Source organism: Populus trichocarpa, chromosome 11 (assembly GCF_000002775.5).
Source record: "Populus trichocarpa isolate Nisqually-1 chromosome 11, P.trichocarpa_v4.1, whole genome shotgun sequence".
Taxonomy (NCBI): domain Eukaryota; kingdom Viridiplantae; phylum Streptophyta; class Magnoliopsida; order Malpighiales; family Salicaceae; genus Populus; species Populus trichocarpa.
Window position 1 is genome coordinate 7529344 of NC_037295.2, and position 20783 is coordinate 7550126.

General features: G+C 31.7%; 1 protein-coding gene and 1 long non-coding RNA gene across 6 annotated transcripts in view; both read left to right on the forward strand.

The window, feature by feature from the left end:
- LOC18103154 (probable LRR receptor-like serine/threonine-protein kinase At1g29720) overlaps positions 1 to 20783 on the forward strand; it is a 66230-nt gene that overhangs the window by 9490 nt on the left and 35957 nt on the right. The window contains exons 1-2 of one of the 5 annotated variants that reach the window (XM_052445192.1): positions 2147 to 2237; positions 2327 to 2441. The exons of 2 other annotated variants lie outside the window; for them this stretch is intronic. In XM_052445192.1, the coding sequence (XP_052301152.1) occupies positions 2345 to 2441 (97 nt within the window). In that variant the 5' untranslated portion in view covers positions 2147 to 2237; positions 2327 to 2344. Of the gene's footprint in view, positions 1 to 2146; positions 2442 to 20783 lie in introns of those variants that run through there. 2 more of the 5 variants (XM_052445191.1, XM_052445188.1) reach the window with 2 other exon arrangements.
- On the forward strand, positions 15579 to 17304 carry LOC18103156 (uncharacterized). Its single transcript, XR_002979477.2, has 3 exons — positions 15579 to 15762; positions 16514 to 16750; positions 17149 to 17304. It is a non-coding gene; the product is annotated as an uncharacterized LOC18103156 (long non-coding RNA).

Consider the following 20783-nt stretch of genomic DNA (forward strand, 5'->3'; position numbering starts at 1 on the left):
TGTGCCATGCACGCGTGAACTTCACACGTGATTTGCCCAGCCGGGTCACTGGTTTGGGCCAGTGACCAGGCTGGGCTGACTAGATCTTGCCTAATCATATGAGATGGACCAGACCTAACTTATTAAAAAAAAATTAAATCGGGCCTGGGTTTTAAATCCAGCCTGTTCAAATTGTGTTTAAACACAGCCTTACACTTTGTCCATATATTTTATCCCTTTTTATGTTGATATTTGATCAAAGAAGCTCCATTTTAATATCAGAAAATTTTAGAAATATTTGGAGATCTTCGTTAATTTATTTGTGAGCCCCTCGCATTTTGTTTTTTTTTTTTTTGTGTTTTGTATTTTTTCTACTATGTGCTCAATCCATAGACTATTATTATTAAACGCAAATATATTGTGCAATATTTTTTTTATTTCCATCTAAAAAGAGCAAATAATAATAAAGGATAAGCAAAAAGAAAATGACATAGAAAAATTCTTCTTCAAAATCAATTTTTTACAAAATTATTAACTGACGTCAGAGTTAGGAATATCGTATTTGTTTGGGTTTGTGCAATATTTACCAATGTCGTAGATAAAAATATTTGTATGAACTGTTCACTGACACTAGAGTCAGGAACATGAGAGAAAGAATAAAAAAAAAGAAAAAGAAAAGGGATAACAAATTCTTAGTAATATAAGATAAAACAAGCAATGCAGTTTGTCTCGGGTAGGACATTTAATAGGTTATAATATCTTTCATTTTACGTAATTAATCCTGTATCATAGAATCTCTATTGACTAGTTAGGATTCCTAATGATCATAATATTAAGTAGCGACTCTTTGAACTAGACTTTTATTTCTAAAGAATAAGATACCAGATATATGTTTCATTGAGATTATTTTTAATTAGTCGCCGTGATGTTCAGGTATGACAAGAAAACAAGAATATTTTGATTTTTTTATGTTGATCCATTAGTAATTAAAAAATTAAATATATATATATTATTATCTTTGCAAATTATTTTATACAATATTATTCTATAGGGGTGATCATTTTCGGTTTTTATATAAAAAAAGTAACCAAATCAATTTTTTTTTTATAAAAAAAACCGAACCCGAACCGAAACCGGGTCAAACCGACCGATTTCGGTTTGGTTTGGTTCGGTTTTTTAGGGAAAAAACCGGTTTGGCTTGGTTTTTCCGGTTTAGGCTCCGTTTTCTCGGTTTTGACTCGGTTCTTTCCGGTTTTGGCTCGGTTTTTTCGGTTTGGCTCGGTTTTTTTTCTGGTTTTTTCGGTTTCGGTTCGGTTTTTTGCTTATAAAATCGAAACCGAACCGAACTAGCCGGTTTTTTAAAATTGTAATTGATTTAATTGGTTTTTTTTTCGGTTCAGTTTTTTTGGTTATTTTTTTTTGGTTTTCTCGATTTAATCGGTTTTTCAGTTTTTTTGCTCACCCCTATGAATAAAATTTAAACTCGCTAACAAGAATGTTTTTGACTTCGCACAAACTTAAAAATCAATAAAATTCATCTCCTAAAAATTAGGTTCATTTATAGGCATCTGAATTTTTCAGCTCCTAGAAAGTTGTAATTTTGTTTTGAATCTGATTCTTTTTGAAGAAATGACAAACTCACTGTAGAATTTGAACACGTGATTCCTTTCTTTCATTTGATCATACCACTTAAGATACATCTACCGGTACAATTAACAATAAAATACTATTTATACATAACAAATTCTTGTCATCATTCACTTACTTATAGTAATAATCCACCAATCCCAAAATATAGTTTTTAAACTCCATCTTATTGAGGAGTTAACCTGACAATCAATCACTACACCATTTAACAATTTTATTGATATAATTTTTTTTATAAGATAAAAATTTTACTGATTAATTTATTAATAGAATAACATTCATCAATAATTTTATTATTTATCACTAATTCCAGTAAAAAAAATTCAGTTTCTTTCTAAAAATATTTTTCGAACATAAAAATAAACCTGCTGCAAGTGTTAAACTGTCAATTATGCACCAGCTAGCTATATAATTGAGTCTATCATAGCTTGTTGTCCTTTAGGACCCGGTGGAAAAGAGACTGGTCTATATGTCTACATCAATCAGTATTTTAGCATGTTCTTAGCATGTCCTTTAGCACCAGGTGGAAAAGAGATTGGTCTGAAACAATGTAAACAAGGATAAATCCTCTTTCTTTCTCTCTTTTCTGAGTGGAATCTCTCTCGTTTCCAGTATGTTCTTAGCATGTTTCAAAATATCTGAGAGTTTTTCCCTGCCTGTCTCATGTCGACAAATAAAAAACTTATTCGAGCTTTTGCAGCCAATTTTGCAGCACAGGATGCTAATGATGTTTCAGCTTTGCCAAGTTATGGTGATGATTAGTTTCTCGAGCTCTATTACTTTGCTTGCTTCTGATCAGCTACATCCAGGAGAAGGTAAGAGCAACCTAGCTACCTACTTAATTAAGAACAACCTTCTGTATTACTTTGTTTTCACAGTAATATATATTCAGATCAGATCAGTGAGGTCTTATAACTATACAGCAAGTCTTTCAAACTTTTCAACTCGTTGGTAAATATTGTGAATTTTATGAACAAATAACTCAATATATAGGCTCTTTATGGTTAGAGAAGCCCAAATTATTTATTTATTATTAATTTTTTGAAAAAAAGATTATGTTTATTTATTTTGTCTTTTGAGATGATTGTTTATTTGTACGCGTCTGCTAAACTTTTTAATAGGTATGTAAGGACAGTAATTTAGCTAGTATCTGGCTGTAATTGTCAAGCTGGATTGATTGAGATCCAATCCAATTTAGTTCAGGCAATATGCACCTTGACTCTATAGTTTATTACCAGATTATCATCTCTCGTTACACTACAATGCGAGTCGAATGCAAAAATTTTGAATGTAAAGAAATACCCACAAATTACTAACATGTTTTTTAAGGAAGAAAAATTAATCATGTAGAATTGATTCAATATGATCCAGTCTAATAAAAATATAGTTTAACTTAAAAGACTCAAGATAAATTTTTTTTTGTAAATATTGAGAAGAAAACATATTAGATTGACTTGGATGAACTCGGGTTAACTTGTCGAATCTTCATCCTAGGTCATGAAACCGTGATAACTCCATAAAAAGCAAATAAGAAAAAAATGAAACTCAATTTTTAATCAACCTAATGTTGAAGGATGAAATTGAAAACAAAATTTAATAAAAAAAAACAACTTGAGTTAACCTGGATTAACCTATCGAACTTGAGTCATAAGACCGAATAACCTCATAGAAAGAAAATTGAAAAAAATTATTAAGATCAATTCTCAATATTGAAGAATGTAATTAAAAAAAATCAATTAAAAAAAAGAAAAACAAAATCCAAGACACATGTCATGAGGTCATGATAACCCTATAGAAAGTAAATAAAAAAAATTATATATTCCAATTTCTAATAAATTCAATGTTAGAGGATAAGTTTTTTTTAAAAAATAATTTGAAGTCAACTCGAGTTAACCTTCCAAACTTGTGTCATGAGGTTAGAATAACTTTATAAAAAAATGAAACAAATTATAAAATCTAATTTCTATTAACTCAATGTTGATGGAGAAAGAGAAACTGGAAAAAAAATATTCAATTAAAAAATAACAAAAAATCAAGTTAATCAAATTAATTTGCAAAACCTATGATATAGATCATGAGAATAAAATAACTCCATAGAAAAAATTAATTTTTTTTTTATAAAACTCAATCTCTAATAAATCTAATGTTAAAAGATAAAATTAAAATTATATATAAGAAAAAAAACAAATCATTATTTCAATTAAAATTGATTCGTGAGGAGAGCTTAGTGAAATACCCTTGTTGTTTTTCAGTTCTTGTTAATTATTATTATATAAAATAATATGAATATATAATTTTCACAAATAAAGTTTACTAATTGTATTTCTTGCATTAAACTTCAAGTGATTCATCAGTTAAATGTTGAAAGATGAAATTAAAAACAAAATTTAATAACAAAAAAAAACAACTTGAGTCAACTTAAATTAACCTGTCGAACTTGAGTTATGAGATCGGATAACTTCATAAAAAGTAAATTGAGAAAAATTATAAATATCAATTCTCAATATTAAGAAAAAGAAATTCAATTAAAAAAAAGAGAAGTAAAATCCAAGACATATGTCATAAGGCCATGATAACCCTATAGAAAGTAAATAGAAAAATAATTATGAATTTCAGTTCCTAATAAATTCAATATTGGAGGATAAAATTAAAAAAAAAATAACTTGAGTCAATTCGAGTTAATCTTCTAAACTTGTATCATGAGGTTAGGAAAACTTCATAAAAAAAATAAAACAAATTATGAAATATAATTTCAATTAACTCAATGTTAATCAAGATACTGAAAAAAATATTTAATTAAAAAAATAAAAAAAAATCAAGTTAATCAAATTAATCTACAAAACCTATGATCCAGATTATGAGAATAAAATAACTCCATAGAAAAAAATTAATATTTTTTATAAAACTCAAATTTTAATAAATTTAATATCAAAAGATAAAATTAAAATTATATGTATAAAAAAAAATTATTATTCCAATTAACAATGATTTGTGAGGAGAGGTTAGTCAAATTACCCTCAATTTTTTTAATTCTTTTTAGTTATTATTATATAAAATAATATGAATATATAACTTTTATAAATAAAATTTACTAATTGTATTTCTTGGATTCAACTTCAAGAGACTCGCACAATTAAACAACATTACCCAAAACTTTGCAAATGCTTGAAAAACAGTAAAATATATCTTTGGCCGTATATAAGACAAAATAGCTTCTATGGGTGTTTTGTTTTATATAATTAGATTCATTTATAGTAAAAACAGTAAAAAGTTATGATTTTGTTTTGTATCTAATTCTTTTTCAAGAAATGACAAACTCATTGTAGAATTTGATCTCATGATTTCTTTCTTTTATTTGATCATATACCAATTAAGATACATCTACCGGTACAAATAACAATAAAATAATATTTATACATAACACATTCTTATCATCATATAGTAATAATCCACCAATCCCACAATATAGTTTTTAAACTTAACAATCAATTTATAGTTTAATTTAAATTGCATTTTATTTTAAATTGATTTAATAGTTAATATAATTAAATCTAGTTAACCCAATTGAGTTAACAAATAATATTTTGTTTTTAATTTTTATTTAAAATAATATTTAAAGTTAACCTGCAATCAATCTAGAGTTTGATTTAGGCTGTGTTATATTTTAAATTAATTTAAAAAATTTTAAAATTAATATAGTTAAATCTAAATAACCCAATTGAGTTAACAAATAATATTTTAATTTTTATTTTTATTTAAAATAATATCATTTTAGATTATTTTTTTACTTGCAAATAATTTTATTAAAAATAAACCTGAAAAGAATGTAATCTTAAGGTTAACCTCCAACCATGCAATACAAATTTTAATCCAAATTAAATTCTGAACTGAGTAATATCTATGATGATAGGTTGATATATAACTGCGTGTCTCGAGGTACATGATGTGAATGGTCTTTACCTATATGAAACACCCCAAAGAAAAACACCATCGTAATCTATCTATTATTATTATTATTAATCTAACAACTATTTGAGAATGTTTTGGATAGTGCACATTCCTCATGAATTATTATTTTTTTTTATAAAAAAAAAACCCACCAGTTGAAGCGTTAAGACAAATCGGTAAGACAGTAAACGAGGATGGCCAACTATCCTTGAAGTTCGTCGATAGTTGTCAACAGAAAGGAGTCGTTGAGACAGAACTGAATTCTGCTCCACCAAACTTAGAAGGGAACAGCACCATCGGATGTAACTGCAGCATCACTGATGATAATTACTGTCACATTACTTCATTGTAAGCCTCTTAATTACTTTACATTTTTATGTTTTTCTTTGTTATATATATATATATATATATATCTTAGCTTTCCTAAACTGTGACCAAAGATGTCTCTTTCTCCTGCTTGCAATAAAGCCAGCTCAAAGATTACAGTCTTCCAGGCAGGCTTCCTCCGGAATTGGCCAACCTTACTTGTGTCCAAAAAATGTAAGAACCCTTAATTAAGGACATATATATGTTTCTGCTTCGAGGCCTCAATTCTGAATCCATTAAATGATTATGAATCTTGAGATGCCTCGATGATAGTTAATACTCATCAGATGTTATGTGATTATGAGTTTGCCATTGTCTGTCACAGTTTATATTAAAATTTCAAGCGTTTATATTAACTTTTGGAGCAATTTTCAAGAAGGAAAATAATTTTTATACAACAACATTGTCTATGACAGAGATTTCACTCGCAACTATCTATACGGCACAATTCCGGTGGAATGGGCTTCGATGAAAAATCTGTCTTTCATGTAAGCTCATTAATAAATTCACCCCTCTTCTTGGTTTATCTTATTTCTATGTAAGAGTGAGCTTAAAACTTCCTTCCTAACTAACCTCTTATGCAGCTCGCTTACTGCAAATCGCTTGTCAGGAAATATTCCTGGACATTTGGGAAGTTTTACTGCCATCACCTACTTGTATGGCTTGAATCTGTTATAGTGCTCTACCTCTAGTTTGAGTTATTCGAATATTGCAAGCAATGCTAGTTTACTTTGTTCTCCAATGGTTATTTCACTTTATCAAATGCAATTATAAAATATAGGAGCCTTGAATCAAATCATTTCTGGTGTTGTCCCACCTGAGCTTGGCAAGCTTGTCAACTTAAAATCTCTGTAAGAAATTTTAACTAAATTCTTCATTATGAAGACTTGCTAGAGATTTCGTTTTCATTAGTTGAAATCTTTCCTTTGATGCCGTGAATTAACAATTGCAGGATACTCTCCGGCAATAAGTTAGTGGGGACCTTGCCAGAGGCACTTGCGCAGATAAAAGACTTGAAGGATTTGTAAGCCCTCACTTATTTTCCTTGAACACAATTTTTTTTTTTTTTTTTTTGATAATTTAACTTATTCAATGTGCAGTCGCGTAAGTGATAATAATCTTAATGGCACCGTACCCGAGTTCATTGGGAACTGGACTCAACTTCAAAAGCTGTGAGATGTTTATCTTCACAAGAACTTAATTCATTCTAATGCAACATGATACACTTTATTGAGATTTTTTGTTCTTTTCGTGACTAATGAAGTGAATTGTACGCGACTGGATTGCAAGGACCTATACCTCTTGCGATTTTTCATTTGGAAAAGTTGTCTGATTTGTGAGTAAAACCACTTTCTTGTGCTGCATACCTCCTGCTGTATTAATTATTGAAGAATTCTCTTTGTGTGTGAGAGATAGGGAGAGATAAATGAAGGGAATTGAACATTTAACTTGTATTCAAGGTCTCTTACTGTTATGCAGGAGGATTGCTGATATGCCTGGACCAGAGTTTCAGTTACCTAACTCGCCGATTGAAAGGCAATTCTTGTATGTGAACTGCTTCATAACTTTTCACAGTAAAGTTGAGGATTTGTTCTGTTCAGAGCTGTTTAACCAACCTGTAACTTGTTGTCAGGGTTCTGAGGAACATCAATTTAACTGGAACAATCCCAGAAAACGCATGGAAAGTGGAAAAAACACTGTAAGTGTGAACTTCACTCATCGCCTTACATCTGCTGCTAAGCAACATAGAATTTCTTTTTATACATTTCAATTCTGCCACATTTTTCCATTATGATCTCCAAGTACAGCTGGTGCGTGGGATCTGCCTGAATCATCAGGTCGTTAGGATAAGTTAAAAATCCTACATTAATATATAATCCTGGGTATATAATAACTAAAGTCCTACTAGAGTGAGTAGTATAATCACAACTAGCTTCTAACATAACATTGACTTATTTTCACAACCGATGAGCTCCTATGAGAAGGTAGTGATTTCAAGCAACTGCAACTCTCCAAGGAAGAATATAAATAGAGGATTACTTCAAAGAATTTAATAACCTTTAATTATGAGACATATATATTCACCTGTTAATTTATTGCCATTATATTTACAAAGATGTAAAATCTTCTTCAGAGACTGAAGCCTAAAATTTTGTTTGCTGTAATTTCTTGCAGCGACTTAACTTTTAACAAGTTGGTTGGGGAGATTCCTCCTAATACAATACGACGACGACAGTTTACGTGAGCAATGCTAAAGTCTGATAATTTGAAATTTGGTTATTGAAATCTTATCAAGGATGGCGCAATAAATTATGCTGAAAGTATGAGTGTGGTTCTTACCAGGTTTTTGAGTGGCAACAAGCTGACTGGAACAGTGCAAGACTCATTCCTCCAAAACAGCCAAAATCTGTAGGTTCCTAATAAATTACACCCATCATTTGATTCAATACTTAATTTCTATGGGTGATTTTATTGGGAAAATATAAATAGTCAAAAAATCATTAATTATCACCGCATTGAAAAGTAAACACTAGCAATCCATCGATCCGTATGTTATCGAAAGACTCACAGATAGAAATGGTCTATCAAAAAAACTATTGTCGGTAATTTATAGATTGTCGGTGAGTCTATCGGTAATAAATATATCGATGAATTTACAGACGGACAAAGCATATAAATTTTTTTTTTACGATCGAACACAATAAATCTAAAATAAAGACGACAATGAATGAGGAGGAGGAGGTAGGTTGTCACCAGGAACGTAGGGGCGATTAAGGGGTGCAGATGAACTAGGGCAAGTGATTCCATCGTTATTTCAGTAATTTGTTTTTTTTAATACATGCTTATTTGGATCAAATAATTTGACATTGAAGAACATTGAACAAAAAAAATAATAATTGAAGAACACACTTTATATTATTAATTTAGCTGTAAAATCAATTATAAATGTCTTTATATATTAGAAAGAAGTTGAAGCTGCAGGTGGAGGTGGGGAGGGGAAGGGGAAGGGGAGGAAAATCTCTTAAAAGTTCAAGAAATACTACATAAATATAACAATAAATTAACCTAAAGTATGAATGGGTACGTTATCTTACTTGATGTAGGGAATATTTAGAAAAAAGAAATTAAACTAAGATAGTTATATTGACACTACTACGTTTTGGGGTAAAAATAAAAATAGGGGAGGGAAGGGGTTGTTGTTGTTTTGATATGCAGTTAAAGGAAGAAGAGGAAGAGGAAGAGGAAGAAGAAAGAGAGAGAAAAGAGAAATGTGAGGCTGTTGTCAATTATAACATTTTTAAATTTTCCAATGAAATCACCAATAAACACTAGTAATAAAATATTTTAATTGCTAAATCCATCAGCAAATAATGACATGTCATATTATCGGTGGAACCACTAACAAAATATTTCTTGATTGTTTAATTATTCTATTCTATTAGAAATTCCATCTGTAATTATAGACAAAATATATTTTGTTGCTAATTAAGTTGATATGTCTGATGGATAGTTTCTCTGAATAATTATGTTGCTATTTTCTGGTATTGGATTGAAAGTAAGAAATTTCAATCGTTTGACAATCATCACCGAAATTCGATTTTGAGCTTTAACATCAACATGCATGAAGAAAAAAAAAACAAAAGATAGCTATCACAACCAAAAGCAGATAGTTGTTGGCTAAACAATCCGAAAAAAAAGAGAAATATATATACAGTAGTAGCAGCTTTTTAAATACTAGCAGATCACTTCTAAATAAAGTTAATAAACCATTTCCCTTAAAAACAATTAAATCTTAGTCATCCAAGCCATCACCATCAATAAAAGAAAAACCATTAAAAATTCATGTGCATTTCTAGCGCTTGCATCGTGAAGTTTATATATTCTCTTTATTTGTTAACCTTGTGGAAGTTCGTATTTAGATTTATGGTTTTCTTGATCTTTTCCAGCGATGTTTGGTACAATAACTTTTCACGGTCTCCAAGATGCAGCAGCAGTAACGAGTAAGGATGTTCATAAATATTTGAAATGGGATATTCTTGGTGATTTTGAAACTGAATGATTTGAGTTTATAAACCAGGAATAATATAAACTGGTTTCGAAGCTCGTCCAGCAATAATAAATTGTAAGGCTCTTCTTTTATACTCTGTGGGCTGCAATGTTTTTTCGTATTTATATTTCTGTAGATGAAATTTAGCAATAGAGATTCTGCTGTATGTGATTTCAAAAAATCCCACAGGGTCAAAAGAATTACTAGCAAGATCCTACCTAAGCAGATTCTGCTGTACCTATTTGCGAAAACAACGTACGCTATCATGAGTACAGAGTTGCAGAGACAGATACAATTACTTCAGATGAACGTGGAATTCAGACAAAACATATTTTGATATTGTAACTAAATAATAAACTATACTGCATCTTTAAATCCTACCTAAGCAGAATAGATAGATATCCAGAATTAATTTATGCTCAGAGTATAATGCTTATCATTTTTTCAAAGAGCAAACACATCTTGAATATTTTCCTTGAGTGATACAATTTTTTTAAGCATGTTTTGATTCTGATTCCGAGGCTTTTTTCTCATACCAGATTCTTAGAATTCAATCTACAAAACAATTTATTATTCTAACATACTATAATTTCCATGATATACAGAAGAGATCTTCTTCCATGCTCAGAGATATCTCGGTGCCCAAAATGTATGGTTTTTTATTTTATTTTTTTCATAATAAGAACTTGCGCACTTCATAAAATCCGAGTGTGCCATTAAAGTTTATCGATGTACCATATTTATTTGTGTACTTCAATGTTTGAATGACATTGATGATTGTTAGCTTTTTAATTAGATTCTATCTTGAAAAACTAATAAGGTCAATTCATGGTCACTTTGTTGGAAAATTTATACATCAAAACGTGGTTTGAAGTAGAACTTGACCACTGGTTTCACCGTCAGAAACCAAAAGTTGACAGAAGGAATTCATTGAGTTGAACTAATCTGACAATGGCAAGCCACTTGATGAAGTGTTGACCAGTGACTAATCATAGTTTTGAAGCTTTGTAGTAAAGTAAACTCATTCCCCATTGATATGCTTCTATAAGTATGACAAAAGGGAAAATTGAAACATGTCTAATGGTATACTAGTTTTATGTGCTGCAGATTATCGTTCATTCCATATAAACTGTGGTGGACAAGATGTAAAGAATGGGAAAATCTTGTATGAAGGTGATCAAGATAGTGGAAGTAATGCTGCTGCAAGGTGTTATAATAGATCAGGATCAAACTGGGGATTCAGCAGCACAGGAGATTTCATGGATGATGAAAATTTCTATGATAACAAATATACGCTTCAATCAAATTCTAATATTTCTCTAGTTGACTTTGGATTGTATGCAACAGCACGTAAAACTCCCCTGTCTATCACTTATTATGGATATTGTCTAGAAACTGGGAATTACACTGTCAGACTCCACTTTGCTGAGATAGAATTCACATATGAAAAACTGTACAACAAAGTTGCAAGGCGCGTTTTTTATATTTACATTCAGGTAATTAATTATCTTTTCCTTCCGAAGAGATTGTGGATGTCTTTTTTTTTTTCTTTTTCAAAGGAACCCTTTTGAGTAAGAAACTTTGTTCCAGGGAATACAAGTGCAAAAGGATTTTAACTTTACAAAGGAAGCCCAGGGATCGAACAGAAGTTTCACAAGAGCATATAATACCACCGTGACAGACCGTACCCTGGAGATCCGATTATACTGGGCTGGAAAAGGCACTACTGTCATTCCAATAAGAGGAAATTATGGTCCTATAATTTCTGCTATATCCGTATGTTCAGGTATGTTGCATGTTCTTTTTCTGCCTCTCATTTGAAACTTACAGACTTCAAGGAGTTTAATTTATACAATAGAAGGACACCATTGAATTCATTTCTATTTCAATTTTCTGAGCTTTCTGGGTTTTTTTTTTCCCTCCCCTAACTGATAAGATTAAACACATTTAATGTTTCTCATAACAATCTGCATAAGTGATTAGCCTGATTTTTGTTGTCACTGTAACTGTAAGCTTCTTCCACTCACTTCATTATCCCATCTAAGAATCTTTCCGTGATCTGTGGTTTTTCAGGTTACAGAACTTATTGTGAAGGTGAGAATTGAACTGTGCTATAGTGGTCGTGTGTCTTTACAGCGTTAATGTTTATTATCCATTTGATGGGATGTTTAGCCTTCTTTGCGTTTCCAATTTTATTTAATATCAGAGCCTGAGGAAACAAGTAAGAAACCTATTGTGATCGGAGTTGTCACTTCAGCAGTATTCCTTATTTTCTTGGTAATGGGTGTCATTTATTGGAAGCTCTGCTACGGAGACAAATACACAAGAGAACGAGGTATTGTAAAATCAGTCATTTCCACACACTGAGTCTACTCTTAATTTTCTAAATAATGGCGAATCACACTAAAGAATGCGCGTAGAGCATGGATATATGATTTTCAAGGATTTGTATTATTTCACGATATGTCTCCTGACTGTCATCCTCCCATACCAACTGCTACGTGCAGAACTTAAAGGGCTGGATTTGAAAACTGGTTCCTTCACCTTGAGGCAGCTAAAAGCGGCCACTGACAATTTCAATTCAGAAAACAAGATTGGAGAGGGTGGTTTTGGATCCGTATACAAGGTTTGTCATCTAATGAATTTTTCATATTATCACAATTTTATTATTGGAATCATGCATGGGTGAATCCGCCCCAAAAACACTATAGCATTTAAATGCGTGATTGACTTCCAATGCAGGGTGAATTAGCAGATGGTACTATTATTGCTGTTAAGCAGCTATCTCCAAAATCCAGGCAAGGAAACCGTGAATTTGTGAACGAAATAGGCATTATATCTTGTTTACAGCATCCCAATCTTGTAAGGCTTTATGGATGCTGTATTGAAGGAGACCAGTTGCTTCTGGTGTACGAGTACATGGAAAACAACTCCCTCTCTCGTGCACTTTTCGGTAACCATAGTAGCATTTGTTGATAAATTTTCAGTAAAATATATATTTTTTATAACACTGCATCAACTAGCAAACATGATCTTATCAACAATCCTATTAGGAGCAGGTTCCGAAACAAGTGCCCTGATGTTGGATTGGACTACAAGGTATAAGATATGTGTTGGAATAGCCAGAGGTTTAGCATTTCTCCATGAAGGATCTGCAATCAGGATTGTACACAGGGACATCAAAGGTACAAATGTATTACTGGACAAAGATCTAAATGCCAAGATATCAGACTTTGGACTAGCTAAGCTCAATGAAGAGGAGAACACTCACATTAGCACTCGTGTTGCCGGAACCATGTAAGTTTTAATCAGACTTAATTTGCAGCTTCCTTTATTCAGTGATCGCAATATACTCCGGTAGAGTCACTAATCTGGCATGGTTCTGATTTCAACAGGCCCATGTACTGCAAAAAAAGGGAAATTTAATGGAGATAGTGGACCCAAAGCTGCAGTCTGAATTCAACAAGGAAGAGGCTGAGAGGATGATCAAAGCGGCTCTCTTATGCACCAATGCATCTCCATCTCTAAGGCCTGCAATGTCAGAAGTGGTGAGCATGCTTGAAGGAGGAAGAGGCTGAAAGGTTGATCAAATTGGCTCTCTTATGCACCAATGCATCTCCATCTCGAAGGCCTGCAATGTCAGATATGATGAGCATGCTTGAAGGACAGACCAGCATCCAGGAGATGATCTCAGATCCTAGCATTTATGGTGATGATTTACACTCCAAACATCTCAAAGGCCACTATGAGCAGGTCATGGACCAGAGTTTAAACAGCACACAAGACCTCTTTCCTCGATCTGATAAATCGTGGATTGGAAAGTCCTCTACTGCCCATGATCTCTACCCCATCAATCCAGAGTCCATAAGTTTAAACCTCAGTGAAACCTCGTCTTTAATTTGAATAAAGCCAAAGACATGTTTGGAGCTTCGTTTGTAATCATTTAATGATCAATATTTAGACGTCTACACAACGTCTTGTTTCTTACCATCCATCTTGGTATGCTTATGGATTTATAATTCTATATATGTAAACGGTCTATGGAAGCTATCTCCGTGGTTGTGAGAATTCCTAGCCCCAGACACTTTTCCTGGCCAATGATTATTACTCCCGATTTATGGGGATGGATATTATGAATATTTTTAATAAAATTTAAATTTAAAGAAGGAATCAGCTTGTTTTTGTATGAGATTCTTGAATTTGATATGACTAGAGACTCTTGAATTATAAATAGAAAACTGTGTATAAAGCTCGGGGGCCAGAAAGAAATACACAAGACACAAGGCATAAATTATGTCCAGCATTTAACCAGAATCATACCCAAAAATTCCAGCCCCTTTCTTGCCGAATCAGCCCTTCCTCACAAACACAGCCCTCTCCACCGGCACCATCATCTTGCCTCCATTCCTCTACCACAACGTTCCCAGCCACCCACAGTCACTTCCTCTCACCAAAACCTGCCGTAGCCAGCCATTAACCCACACTGTAAACTCATCTTCTCCACAAATGGTGATTTCTTATCCATTTTTACATTCTAAACAATTCATTCGTAATGTCGGGTGCGAAATCGACATTGCAATTGAAAAAATTACACTTTATTAAAAAATTTGGAAAAATAAAATAGAAGAGACTATTGGATAAGTAACAAAAAAAAATTACACTCACAAAAAAAAAATTAAACTTTATTGAGAGTGTTCATCTGATAAAAAAATTACATTCACAAAGTATTTTCTGAAAAATAACGAGATTATTTTTTATAATACATGCACAACCCACAGGTAGGTACGTAGACAATTACAATTATTAATTATTATTTTTTATAATAAATGCACAATCCACGTGTCACGATACTAGACTATTTTTGTGTTATAACGAGAGTGTTCGTTTGAGAAATAAATTTGCTCACGGTGATAGTGTAGGGAAAAAAACTCAATATTCAATTAGCAAATGATGGCTAACAGAAGCATTAAAATCGAGGGCGGTTTTATATGATATATAATTGGTGTTTTTTAAAGTTTTTTTTGTTTAAAAATATATTAAAATAATATTTTTTATTTAAATTTTTTATATATAAATATATTAAAACAATATAAAAACATTCAAAATATTAATTTAAAAAAAATTAGTTTTTTTCTAAAACCATTCTTCAAACATAAAAATAATTGCAAGTATGAAACTGTCAATTATGCACCAACTATCTATATAATTGAGTCTATCATAAACTACAAATAGCTTGTTGTCCTTTAGCACCTGGTGGAAAAGAGATTGGTCTCTGTCTACATCAATCAGTATTTGCAAAAAGAAAAAGAAAAAAGAAAGCAGAAAATTCTACTTTGAATTAGTGAACAATTGATGATGTGCACTTTTACAGCAGTATGGGAAGAACCATGGTTGTTAAAAATGCGTTTTAACTTGTAAAATTGTTTGATTTTACGAGTTAAAATACATAAAATATGTGAAATCAAGGTTAAAACTCGAAAATCAGTAAAATCGGTCAAACCTAGTCAAACTCATCTAAAAACGGGTCGACTCGTAAAAATCGTTAAACACGTAACGATTGCACGATTTCACTTACCATTTTAAACAAATGCAGAAATGCTCCTGTGACCGACACTCCACTCCACACTTTGACTCCACACAGCACAGCCACACACCACACTTCATCCCTGTCTCCCTACTCCCTTCCCCTTTTCCCTTTCTAGTTTCCCCTTTCCCCTTTTCCCAGATTAAGAAATCACTTTCCCCAAATCCTGAGCGTTCTTGGTGAGACGAAGGTAAGAATTTATTCTCAATCCCAAGCTTTGTTTTTTCTGTCTAATGGTGGTGATTAGAGACAAAAAAAATTATCTGGGTATTCTATGAATGTGTGTTTATCTTCTACAGTTCTACTATTAATTGGTTTGCTTCTGGGTATTCTGTGTTTATCTTTTACTATTAATTGGTTTGCTTGTGTTCTGTTAAATCCATGACGTAAAGAACAACAAAATAATCATCCAATAGTTGTAGGTTGTTAATTGTGAACATCTCCTTAAGCACAGTTACGAACTTTGCTTGGATCATTGATTGTTGCGTTCAAAGGCATGCTGGATCAGAAATCATGAATCTAATGATGATTGTCTTTCTTACTTGGGTTTTTGATAATTATAAAATGTTGGGTTTTTTCTTTCATACAATCATGCGACTAAGAAACCATGAAACCTGAACTTAGATTGCATAACAATTCTTTCTATTTTTAACTTGGGAGCAGAAGAGGTTTTGAGTAAAGAGTCTGTTTGTTTTGTTAGAATCTTCGAGTTTATAACCTAGGTTTTTGCATGGAATAGAAGCAAGAACAGAAATATAGGAACATTTGCTCTCTTTTTTCGGGCTAATGTGTTTTTTTACTGGAATTCCAAGGAATTAAGATGAGCAGCCACTAGATTTTTTAGTCATGAACGTTAGCAGGACAATATACATGCATAACCAGTAGATAGTTGCTTTCCTTATGAAAGAGTCGTTTCTAAACCCAGTTTTCATAATCTGCAGAAAGATAGAGAATGTAATGGCAGATTCTGCACTTTCAACATTTACAACCTGGAAATCCAGAGCATTTGCATCTGGATCTCGTGTAAATATGGCAGGCCTCCCAGACCGGCTAAGCATATATGGAATACCTGAAGAACATAACACCATAAGGCACTGCATTCCTTTAACCAGTTACAAAGCTAGTTGTCAAAATCATTCTTTAGGAGCTGGTGGACTATCCTGACTCAAGCAGGTTAGGTATGTATGTTCAGAAATCCGACTTCATTTGGCATGCAACTGCAAATATATATACAAACATGAAAATATATATTACATCACTAATGCTAGCACTGTTAGCCACCGGGATATCCTAAATTATGTTCTAGGCCTGCTAGAACTCTGGAGTGGAATGATTATATGGTTTGGGAGATATAGTATAAAATTGACCAAAAGCTAAGGATGAAATTTATGAATTAGAAGTTACCTGCATAAGTGCAATCTTTGCTCATAATTTTGTAATAATTTTCTTTACACTGCCTTTTCTTTACACTGCTTTAGGGTCGTAAATTACTAGAATAGTTTCTCATTTATTGAACTGCAGGATACAACATGCATATTTATAATTATTAATGCATATATTGATTCTTGAACTGCAGGATACATGGCTTCTAAAAAAACTACCAGTTGCAATAGGCTTGACGTGGAATGGTAATATGGTATAGATGTTAATAAGAATTAAGGATACATGACATTTGTATTGTTTATTTCACTTTTATTTTAATTGTGTTATATTATTATTTACTACTTGAGTTGATCTTGTAATTTAGTTAAAATATTTTACTTACGATTTTACGATTTTAGTTAAAATATTTTACTTGCGATTTTACAGATTTTAGTTAAAAAAATATTTCCTTACGATTTTACGATTTTACGATTCGAGTTTACGATTCGAGTTTATATTGCATGTTCCGTGTCGTGTCAAAAAAGCGTTTTTAACAACCTTGGGAAGAACTTCAAGCAATGTGGGTCTCTTTTATTAATCTTGAAACAATGTATACAAGGATAAATCCTTTTTCCTTCTTTCTTTTCTGATTGGTCTAAGTCAACAAATTGACATGTCGGGTTTACATATCTGAGATTTTTTCCATGAAAATATGTGAACCAGATATGAGATATTTTTTCTGATTGGTCTAAGCTATCCCTGTCTTTTACATGGATACCGATTAATGATAGAAATTATCTTCACTAATATCTTGTTTCTTTGTGGAGCTTATCCTATGACATTAATATTTATATAGTGTTTTCAAATTACAACTTTTGTGCGTGTTATTTGACTTGACTTGGCGTATTTTTGTTAGTTTTCATGAAAAAACTTTTTAAGAATAGGCTGGATATAATTAAACGTATATTAATTTGAATTCGAGCAACGATAAATTCTTAAGCAAATTATACAAAATTTATATACAAATTGATGTTGCAATTATTCTAATATTCTTTTTCTCAATCAATCATTTAAAATCTGTAAAACCAATATTTGACTATTTATCATTTGTCACTTGCATTTGTATGGATTTTTAGTACAAGGAATCTTAGTATCAGTTGCTTTAGTGTTTTTTTTTTATATATATAAATAATTTATGACAAAAATGAGCTAAAATAAATTGAACTTAGAAAAATATATTTAAGTAAAAATGACTCGAAACAACTTTTTTAAATAAAGAATATAATATAAGTTAGAATCGTTAAAGTTGAGAATATAACTTCGGTTTAAACAAAAGTTTCATAATGAACTTTTGATTTAGGTCAAAAGTTATTATCTCTAATGGAATATTGATTGATTTACTACAGTTAAGATTTACTACAATTAGCTTTCAGATATAGCACAGTGGTAAAATATATATTTTGCCTTTTAAGCTAGCAGTCGTGAGTTGCAATCTTATTCCTTTTAGGACTTGCCAGTTGCCCAATTCTTTTCTTCATGTTAAAACTACTTGAGTCAACCAAGTAATTTTTAATATTTGAGCCAAATTAACCAAGATTTAAAGTACCAATGTACAGAAAAGAAGAAGAAGAAGAAGAAAGTAAGCAATAAATCAGAAAGACGGGAATGGGAATTACTAAAATTAATCAACACTTCAACCTATCAATGTACTATCTATATTGATTGATCGATCCATGCATCTTTTTGATCAACCTATCAGCATTTAAAAGCAATTATATATATTTTAATAAATTACAGAGAGAAAAGAAGTCATGTCTGCATGAGATTAACAGGACCCAACGTGGAAAAAAGAAGTCATGTCTGCATCGATCAACCTATCAGCATTTAAAAGCAGCAAATTCTTTCTACCCACGTCTTCATTACAGAGAGAAAAACTAGCATCAATATTGATTGATCCATGCATCCATGAGATTACTTGAGTTCACATTGCAACTTCCAAGAATGCATTGAAGTTGTGAAAAGTCTTTGGGGAAAATTCTATGCCCTTTCGTTTTGCTGCTTGAACAAGTAGATACATCACAAATAAAAAGAAGGAAAGATTACTTGTACCTGTTGAAAGCAATTATATTTTAATAAAGTACACTTTACTAGGTTTGTTTGGATTGTTGCGTGTAGAATAATACTTTTCTGGGTCGGTGGTTGCTGTTTTGTGAAAAGGCCAATAAATAGTTTTCTGGGTTTTCATTCTGTTAAATGGGTTATGATTTTTTTTTTTTTAACAATTAGCTTCGTATGTAAAGTAAAATCAATTATATAAAATTGATATCTGTAAAGCACAGTTTACAAAAATATGATTACAAGGTATAATTTATAAGAGATTTTTAATAATTTTCCCCAAACGTTTTTTAAAAAAGTGGACAAATAAATTAATCATCAGCATCTCATCTTATCAAATATGTTCGCTTTTTCTAATTTTCAAAGATAAAAGCTTTTTTGCCTTAACTTAAAGTATTAAATATAATTAATCAAACAACACGAGGGTTGCTAATATACATTAAGTTAGTAAAATTAATAAAGTTGGTCTAGTGTTGAGCGGTGTTGTTTACTAATAAGATGATATGACTTTAATTTCGGATGCAGGCACAGGAACTTTTCTAAATAATTTACACCAAATGAGCATTAATAGATAGTAAAATTAGGTATAGAAAAAAAGTAACAATGATGAAGTCGTGTTGGGACTTCCATGACTTTGTCTTGGACTGATGGGAATATATATCAAGACTTGACTGCTAGTGTGTGAGATGGCGAGATGACTTCCATGAGATCTCCTTTTAAGAACAAGTTCTATAATATGAGACCCTCTTATATTTAAATTAGTAAATACAAGTAAAAACTACTATGTTAGAGCAAAAGATGCAAAAAGAGCATGTGAGGAGATGGTCACGATGTGAGGTGATCATAACGTGAGAGGGTGGTCACGATGCGAGGAGGTGGTCAATAGGAGGTGGTGGTAATGACTAAGAGGGGGTGGCTCAATGCGGTTGAAATCGTATTCTCTTAAATTTAATTTTTTTTATATAATTTTTTTATATTTTCAGATTATTTTGATGCGCTGATCTCAAAAATAATTTTTTAAAAATAAAAAAATATCATTTTAATTCATTTCTAAGTGACAAGCACTTTGAACCGCAGCCGCTACCACAATCTCAAACAAGCCCTAAACCAATAAATGGTTGTCACCAGGAGATGATGGTGACTAGTTTTCCATGCGTGCTCCAACCAAAAACCTTTCTATAAGGTGGAAAATCATTGTAGTCCATATCAAAATTGCCTTCATAAGAATATTTTGTTTTGTCAATACATCATAAATCAAAACACCAGAAAACTACAACTGTGTCAAGTTATCAATCAACGGTCGAATAAAAACATCTATATTTTAGCCCGGACTATTAGGATCAGGTATGACCATAGATAAAAACATGAACTTCAGCCTCACACACATAACTTTGGTTCTGGTTAAAGGGGACCACCAGATGGGATCTCAGATTAACCCAACCATACATCGATTTAGCTTTAGTTAAAGGGAGTCACCAGATTAGATTTCAGGTTATCCGAGCTACACATAGACAGATTATGGTTTTGGTTAAAGGAGATTGCCAAATAGGATCTCAGGTTAACCCAACCGCAACATAAAATTTAGTTTTGGTTAAAGGAAGTCGTTAGATGAGATTTCAGGTTGACCGAGTTATACATAAAATTTTGGTTCTAATTAAAGGAGGTCGCCAGATGAGATCTCATGTTAACCCAAGCACACACATAATTTAGCTTTGGTAAAAGGGAATTGCTAGA